This window comes from Mustela nigripes, chromosome 16 (genome assembly GCF_022355385.1).
Source record: "Mustela nigripes isolate SB6536 chromosome 16, MUSNIG.SB6536, whole genome shotgun sequence".
Taxonomy (NCBI): Eukaryota; Metazoa; Chordata; class Mammalia; order Carnivora; family Mustelidae; genus Mustela; species Mustela nigripes.
In genome coordinates, this window is record NC_081572.1 from 49088156 (window position 1) to 49101606 (window position 13451).

Below are 13451 nucleotides of genomic sequence, written 5' to 3' on the forward strand. Positions count from 1 at the left end.
TTTGCAGGCAGAGAGCACGGGGCTCCCTTTCCAAATCTGCACCGTTTATTACGGAGACACCTACCATTCATGGCAGCCAGCCTGGGAGCTGGCAGTCAAGACACCCACGGGCTTGTGGGCCCTGCACGTCAAGACCCGCTCTGTGCCTGGGATCACTACCAATCGACCACGGTTGCAGATGGCCAGGCTGCCGCGTCAACTGTAGTGTGCCCCCACCATCTTGCCACCCAGCCTTTAACTGAGTCACGAGTATTTCTAGGCCCCTGGAATTAAAGTTATTCCAACTCTTTGTGGACCAGAGTCCATTTTGAAGTCTTTTAAAAACTCTGGGTCTCCCCTTATAATAAATGGACCAGTCGCCACTTGAGCGCCTCGACACTTTCCCACATACCCTTTCATTATTCTCTGTTATCAGATCTTTGTGATGTGGCCTTTAAAACCAGTTTGCTTCTTAAAGAAGGACCCTTCAGGAGGAAGTGCCATGTAGCTCTTCAGGGAGGACTGAGGGCAGGTCTCAGGAAGGTTGCAGATAAGGCAGAGGACCTGACAGCTGTGTAGAAGAGAAGATCTTTCATTTATCCAACACCTCAGAGGGATGTGGACGATGGTGTGCGATAGGCCTTCTGCTGGGAGGAAGGGGCGTGGGACAGGCTCGTGTGGAAGGGGAGTGGTGGGAGGGGCACTGGGCTTGAACTCAGGGTCCACATCAGGAACAGCTTTGATGCTTTGAAAAAAATGCAGCTGTTCCCCTGTGGGGCCTTCTAAATCCAAATCTGCACAGGAGGTTCCAGGCCCAAGTCTTCCACGTGGCCCCACACAGAAACCCAGTGACCTCTAGGCCTCGTCACTGGATCCTGCCATGGCCCCAAAAGGCATTTAGCAGCGCTGGCCTTGAAAACGAGGCCAGCGTGAGGTGAGACGTGAGAGTGAGACCGCTCAGGGTGGGGGTGGGGGGGTGTCCGTGCTGACCTCGCTCAAAGTCCTGCTCCTGCTGTGGGCAGTCACGGAAAGAGAAGACACCTGAAGTTGAAATTCTCATAATTTTAATGGTCAATAGCTTGTGGTTGGCTCTGGATGGTACAGTTAAACAACAGACTTAGAGACCTCCCCCCCCAACCCCGCAAGCGCATTCATACCCCCTCCGTAGCGTTGCTGCAGTCAACATTCCACCACCCGCTCAGACTCCCACAGCTCAGACCCCCCGCGGGTTACGGGAATCCACATCTTAGTGTAATGAGCTGAAAACCCTTGGTACGCCTGTGATCTGTGTTATTTTTTTTTTTTTTTTAAATAACAACTATTAAACCAAACCCCTTCCCAGGCTCCGCCGCCTCACAGAGCAAAAACTGTTGCTGTGGCCATCTGACTCCTCGGGTCGTCTCTCGTGGGCTGGGTCGTTTGCTTCTCTCCCCGTCCTATTGCAATCATACGGCATAGAGTTCGTAAATCTTCTTTACACAGTACACCAGGGCGGCCAGTGCTATCGTGTTGTGCAGTCTCTTTCTGTGCAAGTCGTCCTTCCGGACCAGCACCACCGGGGTGGAGGAAGTGAGTGTGTGCAAGGGCAGACGGGACAGTTTGTAGGCGTCGTACTCCACCTGGTACTTGCAGCAGGGGTCAAACTGCCAGGAGATGCCGTAGAGGGTGCAGCAGGCCAGGCTGAGCACGCCGGCGGGCAGCGAGATGTAGTGGGAGTAATCCAAGGGCAGGGCCAGCGGGGTGAAGAGACAGGCGGTGCCCGCCAGCACGGTGGTCTTGTGCAGGCAGTTGCCCACGGTGATCCAACGGGCCGTCTCGTCGCCGATGCGCGTGGGCTCGATCACGATGTACTTGTACTGCGCTTCCAGTGCCTGCTCCAGCTCGTACTCGAACTGGTCTTGGGCGTTCTCCCCGTTGTAGATCTCGTGCACGATGTAACAGTCCGTGGCCGACAAGCTCACCCTTGGGGAAGCGGGGGAAAGAGGAGACAGTGAGACCGCTGAGAAGCACGTGCCCCACTTCCGTGCCGAGACACTGGGGACAAGTCCGTGGCCGCAGCCTGGGCACCTGGCTCAGCAGTCAGCCCGAGCTCTAGAGGCCACCATGTCTCGCTTATGGTCTTATTGTCCCTGGAACCCAATATACAAGGTAGTCACTGAAGAATTTTTTTTCTCCTGAGAGAAAATGGCAAAATGCAGAGACACAGGAGGAGGAGTACCCAGATCTCTAAGGGGATGACCGCCGGCGATGTGCACCAGGCCTGGCAGGCAGACCAACGCAGTGGACTGAGTGGACAGAGCTAAGTCTGCAAAGGAGCCACAAGGAAGAAAGAGTGTTTCGGCCCAGAATAACATCCACGCAGAGGCCCAAGGTCGGCAGGATGAAATGTGCTCTTGGTTAACCAGAGCAATGGAGGGAGGAGGCTTCTTCGACGGAAACCAACAGACCTGAGGCCAATAGTGCCAAACACCCTGCCCTCTGCAAGGGTCAAAAGCAGTCATCCCTGCCCCACAGAACAAAAGACTGATAGGGTCGTCCTCGCCTCAGATGACTGAGAACAAAACTCCTCTGGCTGTCACAGGAGGACAAGCTGCACAAAGCACCCCCGGCCAGCAGCCCCGAGAACACCCCCCGAGAACACAGGCACACAGCTTAGAAAAAGCAGCCCTCTGATCTCATTAGGAAAAGACAAGGCCTCAAGAAGAGTGACAATGAAATTCAGTGTAAGGGGGACACACGAAGGACCCCCAAAGGTTCCTGGCCATTCTGACCCTGTGCGTTCAGGACTCTGTATTTATCGCCAGGAAACGCTCCTCCCACTCACATAAGAAATACTGTTCACGGGTCGCCTGGATGGCTCAGTGGGTTAAGCCTCTGCCTTCAGCTCAGGTCATGGCCTCAGGGTCCTGGGATCAAGCCCCACATCGGGCTCTCTGCTCAGTAGGGAGCCTGCTTCCCCTCATCCTCTGCCTATTGGTGATCTGTCAAATAAATAAAATCTTAAAGAAAGAGAGAAAGAAAGAAAGACAGACAGACAGACTGTTCACAAAGACCCACTTCAAGTGGCTGAGCTGATCCAACATCCCCCCCGGGACTAGGGATGGGTGACCTGACCCTCACTGGCAGAAGACAAATCTGGAGGCTCAGGGATGGACGACTCAGCTGTGAATCAAGGCCACAGAGCTGGCTCATGGGCCACGGGGGGCATTTGAGGCGGTTTCGGGATTCTGTTTGACGTCTCTCCAGTGCAAACTTTGCATCCAAAGCAGAATCTTTCCACACCCCTGATGGGCTAACCTAAATATAGACCCGTACACGCCTTGTCATTTCCATTTGGCTTGTTTCAGCCTGTCCAGATCTTTCTGAATTTCCATACCGCCTTCCAGTGTATACCGTTTCTCTTAGTTTTGTGTTCTCAGTTCATCCAGTAAAAAGCCTTTATACCAGCCTCCGGGGGGACACTGGTAGATGCAGCTCTAGAAGCTGGATCAAGTCACTTAACCCTGTTACTAGGCAGCACAGAACACCTTTCACGTGCCTCAGTGAAAAGCAGCCCCCTGTCCCTGGGCTGGTCAGACCATCATGAACAAGAGAACGTCCAGGGACCCCCATCTGGCTCCTGGTGCCCCCACCTGAGCCCATGCCCTTCTAACTGGGGCTCTGGACCAGTGTACTGAGCCCATCCTCCTGAGCTCTGCTTGTCCAATGAGTCGCACAGCCCTACGTGATCAAGGACACAAGGTCCACCGGTCCCCCCCACATCCCGGAGCACACAAGCAGCGGCCACTCTGAGGAAAGCAACAGGGGAGCCGGGCTCAGAGCGTCCTCGTCACAGACCGGGCACATTAAGAACAACTGAAAGCTTTTAAAACAAGGTCACCCCCAAATCTCTAGGTCCCAGCCCTCCTTCAAAGGTGACCTGCTAAGTGTGGTGAAAACTGGATTGTCGGGGGTACGCTTTGAGAAAAAAGGACAGGCGATGAGAGAGTGGGACCACTGAGCACTCCCTCCAGTTACTCCCAGGCAGGATTCAGCATAATAAAAACTATTTTTAGCCAACAAATAAGCAAACCTAAGAGGCAAAGAGTTTCACCCTGTTAGAAAAACAAGTGCTCAGTACTCTCCTATGGTCACATCAGAAATGAAAAGTCACTGGTAATGGCATGACCGCCCCCGAGTGCAGGGGGAGGGGCATCCTCCAGGAGGGGCCTCCATTCCTAGGTGGGAACCACTCTAGCAAAAGGCACTGGCTGGGACTTGGGCAGAGGGAACTCTTTATTCTGAAAAAGTAACTGTAATTAAGTTGGGCTCAGGGGAGCCTCCTAATTAAATCACAGGCCCTAATTAAACGGTGTGCACTGGGGAGAAGTTGTGCACTGGCGGGGTCAGACGAGCAGCCTCCTAAACGCGGGCCATCGCCGGAACAGCTCACTGCGGTGAGCCAGTACTTGGGGCTGCCTCTCCGGGAGGAGTTAATGAGCTGTTTCCGGAAGAATCCACCGGAAGTAGATGAGACAGGAAAAGGAGGGTTTCCCCGTTCAAGGCCTCCATTTGGTTTGAATTCAGGGAGGGGAGTCGGAGTTCATTTCAGTTCTTACTCCTGGGCAGGACTCCGCACTTTAGAAGTCACCTGGAGCAAACAAGCACACCTAAGAGGCAGAGTCTCACGCTGGGTGGAGACGTCCCAGCAGAAATGGAAGTCACTGGTCACAGGGTGACTGGCCCCGTGTGCACAGGACCCGGGAGAGGACTGGCTCCCAGGCAGCCCCGGCTTCCCTTGTGTTCTCAAGCGGTTTAGAGGAGGCAGTTCAACTCACTGTGCATCCCACTATCAAAGCGAGGCCAGGGATGCCTTTCTGGCCACAAAGTCCCTCCAGAACATTTAAGGCAAAACCTGGGTGTCAAGGTTGGGACTACAGAATGTTCCTGCCCAAACTGCAAATCTACCTTAGCATATAGTGCCCTCTCTGCCCAGCAGACTGTAGTCATCCTGAACAAGCCAAGCACAGAACAGTGATATAGTATGTGATCTTTAGTGTACTTTAAAAAAGGTATACATTTGTTTTTAGGGTCTTTTAGGTGGCTCAGCTGGTTAAGCATCTACCTTTGGCTCAGGTCATGATCCCAGGATCCTGCATTGGACCCCTGCTCAGCGGGGAGCCTGCTTCTCCCTTTGCCTCTCACCCCACTTGTGTTCTCTCTCTAAAATAAATAAAACCTTTAAAAAAAAAAAAAAGGTGTATATTTGCTTTTAAACATGCAGAACCTTTCTGGATACACAAAGACCTGGGATGTACGACCATCATTGGGGAGAGGAATGGAGTGGCTCCAGAGAGAAAAGAGGAGCCCTTTTACCAAATACAATCCATGGTACTTAGGGTACAAGGTCGTGCTCCTAAACCCCCTATGCCAGTGCTGACATCAATTTGCTTGGTGATCTCTAAACTGGCCAGCAGAGCAGAGCATGAACCCGTCCAAGCTGGAGGGGCTGCTGTGGGTGCTGCCCCAGGGTCATGGGCCCTTATGCCTGGGGCTCTCCTATCGGCCCCCCTCACGCTCCCTTCACCCAGAGTGGGCCTGAGACCCTTCCCTTTCCTCCTCTGAATCTGCCCTGGCAGTGTTGAAGACAGGGTCTTCAGCGGAGTTCCCAGAGAACACTGGCTTTCCAGTGAGAAGGGGGCCATAACGAAGAACCAGGCCACCGAACTCGACTCCCTGGATGTGGGCACCCTCTTTGCACCTGGCAGCCTGCCCAGCATGTGGCCCTGCGGTGCCCTCCACCGTCGGGAAGCCGGTCTCGGGGGACTCCGTAATTACCAGAGTAGTCTCAAACCCAGATCCCCAAAGTCTGAGATACCTCCCCCGAAATCAGAGCTGTGCAAAAATGTTCCAAGCAGCACCGTGTGGGGAGAGCAGCACTGCTACGAAGAGACCGCTAATTGGGCTGCTCCTCCACCGGGCGGGGAACGGATAGCCGAATCCCTCACTGGGGAGAAAGCAGGGACACGTGTGGACGTTCGGAATGCACACAGCGCTGCCGGAGAAGCTGCCACTGAGGAGGGTCCTCATGTGTGCTAACTGCGAAGAAAAGCAAGGAAATGACGTCATGAGCGAGGAGGGGGCCTCTGCCTGCGGCAAGGGACACATGGGCCAGGGTGATGCTAGTTTTCTACTTAAGCTGAGCAGTGAGCACATGAGTTTACTGCCTCCAAATCATGGTGACACACACATAAAACGTACCGTCCTGACCATTTGTAAGCGCACAGTTCAGTAGCGTTCAGTACCTTCCCGCTGTGGCGCAAACAAGCTCCAGGACGGTTTCCGCCTGCACAACTCTGTCCCCGCGAAACAACAGCTCCCACCCCTACCCCCACCCTTCGACTTTATGTCCCTCAGAGCTGGACAACATTGGGTACCACATGTAAGTCAAATCATACAGTATCTGTCCTCCTACAACTGGCTTACTCAACTTGACACCACATTTTCAAGGGTTACCCGTGTTACACGCCATGAGTCAGGAGTTCCTTTCCCTTTAAGGATGAATAAAAGAATATTCCATCTAGTGTCTATACACCTGTTCATCCCCCAATCACGCCTGGGCTACCTCCTCCACCTCCCCGCTATTGGGAATAATGCTTCTGTGAACACGGTATAAAACTATGTGCTCAAGTCTCTGTTTTTCATTCTTTTGGATCTATGCCTGGAGGCTGCACTGTTGGCTCATATGGGAATTCTACTTTTCACTTCTTGAGGAACCGCTGCACTGTCCCCCACCATGGCTGCATCCCTTTGCGTTGCACCCAAAAGGGCATGAGGGGTCCAACTGCTCCACATCCTCACCAACGCTTACACCGGTCTGTTTTGTTTTTAACAGCAGGCATCCTGATCTGTGGTTTTGATTTATACTTTTTAAATAACAGCTTTATTGAGACAGAAGTCACCCATTTGGAGTGTACAATCCGGTGGCTTACTGCCTTCCCTGCGTTGTGCAACAGACGCCATGATCAATTCTGGAGTATTTCCATCACCCCAAAAAGAAACTCCATCGCTCCCCGTTTCCTCCAACCCTCCCCAGCCCCTGGCAAGCATCAATCCACACACTGACTGGATGGACTCCCTTGTTCTGGACGTTCTGTATAAACGCCATCGTGCCTGTGGCTGCCTGGGCCTGCCTGCTTTTGTTTAGAACAGTATTTTCAAGGGTCAGACATACGATAGCAAGTTTATGACTTTCACATGTTAGAAACATACTTTTGATGTGTTTAATGTACAGTTTTTAAAAATCCAAGACAAAAGATCTGGAGGGAAGTATGGAAGTTCAAAGATGCTGGACACGAAGAAAAGTCAACAGGGGTTTTCTTTGGATGGTGGCCTACCAGGTGACTGACGTTTTATTTTCCTGCATAGGTTTCTGTACTTTTCAAAAGCAGAAAACAAACACACATATGCTTCTTTTATAATGCGGAAATGAATCGCCAGCTTTCTGTCAAAAAGAAAACTCCTGTTTGATAGCCCTGTGTCTCTCGGGGTGACGAGACTGCACAGCCGAGACGAGCAAGAGGGAGCCCAGTCCCAGTCCCAGCAGCGACTCTCTGCCTCTGTGTGGACGAAGGGGCGTGTGCTGCCGGAGAACGAGCCCACCACCGCGGGTCGGGGCACAGGCAGCATCTCATGGCTGGGGTATCCTGCTGGTCTCAGCCCTCTACAGTTCTGCCAGTGAGCAGGAGGAAAATTTCATTTCCGTCGCCTCAAGCAAGCACCAGCCAAGGCACCGTGCAGGCCACCATCACTTTTTGGTCCTGGCAGAACAGGAAGAGGCTAATCTAACAGCAGCGGAAGCGCTTGCTTTGGGCTTACTTCCTGGGGCGGGCCCTGGGCTCCCAGGCGGGCCTGGGCTGGGAGCTCCGGTCTGAACGACAAAGGATGTCAACTCGGAGCTCTGGGAGGCAGACTGTGTTTTCACCCGGCCTGAATGTGACAGATCACCAACACACAGTAGTGGAAGTGCATTTGAAATGAGTGACAGGAGAAGAACAATTACAGTAATTAAGACAACGCCTGGGTGAAAAATTAAACTAGGTCCATATGTCAGGTTGCTTTCCACCCAGTAAGCATGTGGCCACTTCATTACCTGTGCTCTGGGAGGTGCTGGACTATACCTCGACCTCCAGAACTAGAACGTACTTCTGGCTAACCAAAAAGTGCCTCCTGGGGAGCCAAAGAAAGTGGCAGGATTCTGTGTTGTGGCTTTAAAGGCCAATCCGGACAGCAAGGCACAGGCATGTAGCCCCGAATGTTGAGGATGATTCCAAACAGGCCGAGGTACAGGTACCCGACATGTTCATGTGTTTCAGAGAGAGCCCCGCACACCGAGGGCGGGGGGGTGTCCGGAGACCTGGATTCTAGTTCCCACTCGGTAACTCGCTGGCTTTGTCGCCAAGGGCAGAAGCCCTTGCTGCTCTAAGCCACGTTGCCTGGGGTCAAACAGGGCAAAGGCTCTAGCTCTTCCCAAGTGAGTGCCACAGCGAGGGCGGAATGGGGTGGGCTCTGCCAACCCAGGTGACAGCTGCAAAACACACCCCAGTTAAGTGTGTTTTGGCCCACGCAGCTGTTTGTAAATTTAAATTAACTAAAACTGTCAAGTACAAAATCCACTTCCTTAGACGCAGCGGCCATACCTCGAACCGTCCGTGGCCACCTGCGGCTAATGGCTACCCTAATGGACAGCACAGAGACAGGACATTTCTGTTATGGCAGAAAATCCTACGGATCAGCACTGAGCTGAAGCACTCCTGTGACTCTATTAAGCTTACTGGCTCTCCCTAGAACTCCGTGGCCCATAACGCCGCTGCTGGCAGCAGGGACAGAACACAGAGGCAGCTGGGAGGTGCCCGAGGGTTCGCTCTGTGGAGGACCTCCCACCTCCTCCCACTGCCTCCACTCACTGAGGCCCTGTACACAGAAGCCCAGCTCCAGCTTGGCCTCGGACTCCCCGCCCATACAAGAGCATCCTGCCCTTCGCAAAGCTGGGCCCGAGCTGGAATGGGGTCTAAAGCACGGAATCCCCGAGGCGCAAAGTATCGCCGCTGGAACCAGACCGCTCCCGTCAATCCAGGAAGACGGAACGTCGTGCCTGAGGAGAATGAACCCCAGCAGATGACTTTAACTTGCAATATCCAATTTCCGGGATCAGAACCTGTGGCCGAGTGCGCCGACTCCACCTTCCGGTAGGCAGTTGGGGAGAACCCCCACACCCAGACTCGGGCATGGATGGCTACCTGTGCACCTCGGCCACGGCCAGGAGGAACAAACATTTTCACCACACACCGGAGCCACAGAGGCAGTTTTCCAAGACAAAAAAAAGTACCCCAGGCCACTAAGGGTCCTCAGCTCTAGAAGGAAAAGCTCAGATCAGAATGAGGAGAATGTCACTCCCAGAAAGTGAGCCACCTGCCTTCATGGCTTGTGGCGCATCTGTTCAACTGGACCAGGACTAAACCCTCCACCAGCCACCCAGGACCACACTCTCCGACTCACATATTAAAGCCACGCTGTCAGAACAGCACGACCAAGTCCTGGGAAAGAAGGTATCTGGTACAGAAAGAGGAAGACACAATCCCACAGACCTGACTGCTTAAAAACATGGGCAGGCGGCCGCACAGGCCAGGGGTTCCCCCGAACACCTGAGCATCTAGTCCAGTATGCCCGGCCCTCTGGACACCCCAGGTCTTTGAGCAGCGCTGCTGCCTTGCATCACGAGGAATATCAGATCAAGCATATGTTCACATGATGGGAAGAGCGGGAGCTGAGAGTACGTGGCTATACTCACATTCCAACCATCACGGAGAGCTCAGGGACACCCAGAGGCCCTGAGGGAGTGAAGACAAGCGGCCCAAGTAGGACAGGCGGGCCCGTCTAGGAGCTGGTCCGGAGCGGCACCCAAGTGGCAGAACACACAGATACCTGCACTGTGCCTTCCTAGATGGGCAAGTGTGTCTCAAAGACGCCGACAGGCCAAGTGGCAATCTGTTTCGTGTGCTCGCTGCCAGTGTGCTGAATTCTGGACAAGAATTCAGGTTACAGCTCAGAGTCTGATGTTCTTCATTACAAACACTGTTGAGTCCCTGGATTTAACGGAGTGGAGAGAAAAATCAACATGCGAGCAGCTAGCATTTTGCTATTTCCACCCCTCTCCTCCTTTAGTCTAGACCAGCGCTGTTGCATCACTAGAACTTTCTGCAGTGACGGAAGTGTTCTAAATCTGCCCTACCCAATGTGGTAGCCCCCCAAGCCCCATGTGTCTACTGAGCACTTGAAATGGGACTGACTCGTATGACTGAGAAGCTGAATTTTTTCATCTTATTTTTATTTAATTTTTTAAGATTTTTTTTTTTTTTAAAGTAATCTCTACACCCAAGGTGGGGCTCAAACTCCCAACCCCAAGATCAAGAGTCACACGCTCTACTGACTGAGCCAGCCAGGCGCCCCTATTTTTAATTTAAATTTAAATGCCACATGTGACTAGTGGCTACTGAATGAACACAGCTCTTGACTCAAGAACCCGGTAAAGAATTCACACATCGTGTATTCTGAAGCGGACTAATACACAGCTGATGTCTGAAATTGTGGTGGACGGTACAGTCCTGGGCAGGGCCTTTAAGTACAAGTCATGCTTGGGAGTTTGCAGCCACTTGGCAAATCTGGAAAGTTTGCCCAAAGTGTTGCTCTGCTCCAGCTCCTGCCCCAAACCAGGCAAAGTGTCCTTTGCTTTCAGTATAAAACAGACTCCAACTGGGTGTGTCAAGTAATTCTGGAAAGTGGTCTTCCAATGTTAAGCTGATATTTGGGTTAGCACAGATGTGACATGGAACAAACTCATTTAAGAGAGCCATAAACACCCTATTTCAGTCCTAAGAGCCAATAATATGCTTGGGCCTCTTAATCTACAGTGCTGGGCAATCAATTAATCCAGCCTGCCCCTCCCAGTCTTTCCACCCACTGAGCAGGAATGGAGGTGTGCCCAGAAGTTAGCTAGCTGGCCCGGCAGCGGGTTATGTTTCCATCCCCTGCTCAGCGTGGGAGGATCTTAGGGCAACTGGGCTCCGACGAATGACTCCTCCAACAGAGCCGGGTTAGGGCCTCCCCAAAAAGGCAACTAGAAAGGTTCCCCAGCCACACACCATGATATTTGAAGGAGGAGAGATGGGGCCACCTGAACCATAAAATCTGCTGCCCCATTCCTGGGGCATCTGCATGTGCGAGCAGAGCCTTCGGCTCCAGGCCAAAGGTTGCAACCTGCACACCTAGGGAGACTAGATAGGTAACTGCAGTGAGTCAAGTTGTCAGGTGAGTAATGAACTAGAGCGCACTTGCCCTGACCAAAAGCAGTCCGCCACCACTCAGCTTTTCAAGTAGAGTTTTCCGTGAAATCTTCCAACTTTTAAGTACTGGCAACTGATTTAAATTCTCTTTAAAACCTGAGGATCGAAAAAACAAAAAAAAAACCCAAAACCTGAGGATCGACAGTCAAGGGCTGGATTCAGCCTATGGGCTGCTAGTCTGCAAACTCAGTTTTGAATTAATGCCTGTCTCCAACCAAGGAGATAATATCCCCAGTATCTGATTTCTTAGATCAATAAAAGCTTAACTTGTGCTAGCACAGCCCTTGTATGATGTCTGGGGCATTCCCATTTGGCCCTTCTAGCTGTTTTTATCCAGTAAGGAGAAATGCCTTTCTCTCAGCTACTCTGGCTTTTCTAAGCAGGATTAATGGTCGCATTTAAGATCCTGAAAACGTTTGCCAGGTTTAAAGGCCATCGAGGTCACTTCTTGAACTTCTTCCTATGGTCTGATCTAAGAAATACCACATTGGAGTTGGAAAAACAAAAATATCTGCTTGCCATTCACTGCTTTTCCACGGAAGAGGAAATGCAGAGCAGACAACGCTGGATAACTCTGAGCTTAAGATAGCTGGCCTACCACAACTACCAAACAGGAAGACTCTTCCCAACGAGAAAACCATCTGCAGGCAACAGCAACGAAGAAAAGGAATAATGAGGATAGTTGGGTGGGAGGGGAGGGGAAGCGGGGGGTGGGGGAGACACTGTTCTGTTTAATAAGCCTCTCCAAAGAGACAAAACACACAAACACAAAACTTTCTTGCTGACCTCGGCTATACCAAGCAAGCCAAAACAAAATGGACAGAGCAGCTGAATTCAGGCGACTCCACCAATACACATCCTTCCCCAAATTTCTAGTAGCTGAACAGCTTCTAGTGGCTTCTAGCTGAAACTGCTTTCTCGAAGAACTGTAACTTCAACCCGAAACACAAAAACTCTAACAATCTCATCTTCTAGAAATCAGTTCTCCAAATCGAGATCCACCTCGGAAGAAACAAGCCCCTAGCTCCCTACCCACTCATCATTCATTAAGAAAGGTCACTTTAAAGGACTTCCACAGCAGGGGGCTTGCAGAGAACCCTCGAAAAGTCGCAAGAATCAGAGGGTTCGAGGAAGCGGCCGGCTCTCGGTCCGGGAGACACACTGGGGAAGGTTAAAGCTACCCTGATAACCGTGCAGACCGCACTACCGTCCCACAGCTGGCCCATTCCGTGCAGGCTTCCCTTCCTTTTCCTTCCCCGGAGCCATCCCTCATCACGTCAGGAGTCGTGGCCGAAATGGCCACGCTGGTGGCCAGGCAGGACGGGAGCTTCGGACGCTGCCCGACCGCGGGATGCTAGGCGGGTCCCTTGGGCCTGCACGGGGCTCCCGGTACTTCCCGCGTGGCCTGGCCCCGACCCCGGCCCCTGTATGGCCGCGGCCCACCTCTCCCGGCCCCGCATCGTCACCTCCCCGGACCCCTCCGCGGAGGCCGCTTCAGCCGGGCTAGAGCGGGCGCCGGATCCCACCCAGATCCTGGATCGGCCAGAGCAGGAACCCCGCGTGCCTCGCAGGAGTACGAGGAGGGCGGGTGGGCGAGAAAGGGGAGCCCGGGGACGAAGGCAGGGACAGCGGTGCAGCCCCAGGAGGCCTCACTGGCTTCCAGGTTCCCGACCCACTCGCCCTGGAAAAGCAACAGGCCCCCGGATCTCACCTCTCTCGGGCGCTGCCGCCACTGCTGCCCGGGCCAAGACGCCTCCTTCCCCAAGCGGCCATCTTGGAGACACTCAGCTCGCAAATGTCTCGCGCCAAGGCGGCCTCGGGATAGTGGGCGGACTGAAGGGAAATGTAGTCCGGGCCACAGCCCCGGTCTGCGCAGAAGGCGGAAATCGAGCCCTTCGGGACTACAATGTCCAGAATACGCCGCGCGCGCCGGAAGCCCCGCCTCTTTGAGGTTGCCTGGAAAGTGTAGTTCTCAAACCAGGCGGAGTGGAAGGAAGCACCCTGGGAAGAGTCCTACTCAGGGCACCTTTTTAGAATTTAAATTCCCAGAGTTCACAGATTAGGAGTCACAGGCGCCCGCCCGCTCGTATG

The 13451-nt window shown here is 53.0% G+C and overlaps 1 protein-coding gene across 2 annotated transcripts; it reads right to left on the bottom strand.

Moving 5' to 3' along the window:
- Positions 1-1026: 1026 nt before the first annotated feature.
- TMEM11 (transmembrane protein 11) lies at positions 1027-13178 on the bottom strand. Of its 2 annotated transcripts, XM_059378963.1 has the most exons (3): positions 13072-13172; positions 9809-10103; positions 1027-1941 (listed from the first exon to the last, which is right to left on the bottom strand). In XM_059378963.1, exons 2-3 carry the CDS (start codon positions 9817-9819, stop codon positions 1425-1427), a joined length of 528 nt encoding a protein of 175 aa, XP_059234946.1. In that variant the 5' UTR covers positions 9820-10103; positions 13072-13172; the 3' UTR covers positions 1027-1424. The 2 variants fall into 2 exon arrangements, with proteins under 2 accessions (XP_059234946.1, XP_059234945.1); XM_059378962.1 differs by lacking the exon at positions 9809-10103 and having other exon boundaries at positions 13072-13178.
- Between the last annotated feature and the right edge of the window lie 273 nt (positions 13179-13451).

Excerpts from the sequence above, each read along its gene's own strand:
- TMEM11 (XM_059378962.1), bottom strand. The coding sequence starts at position 13,133 with ATGGCCGCTTGGGGAAGGAGGCGTCTTGGCCCGGGCAGCAGTGGCGGC. Across the intron at positions 1,942-13,071 it reads GGCGGCAGCGCCCGAGAGAG|GGTGAGCTTGTCGGCCACGG; the intron begins GTGAGATCCGGG and ends CGCTTCCCCAAG.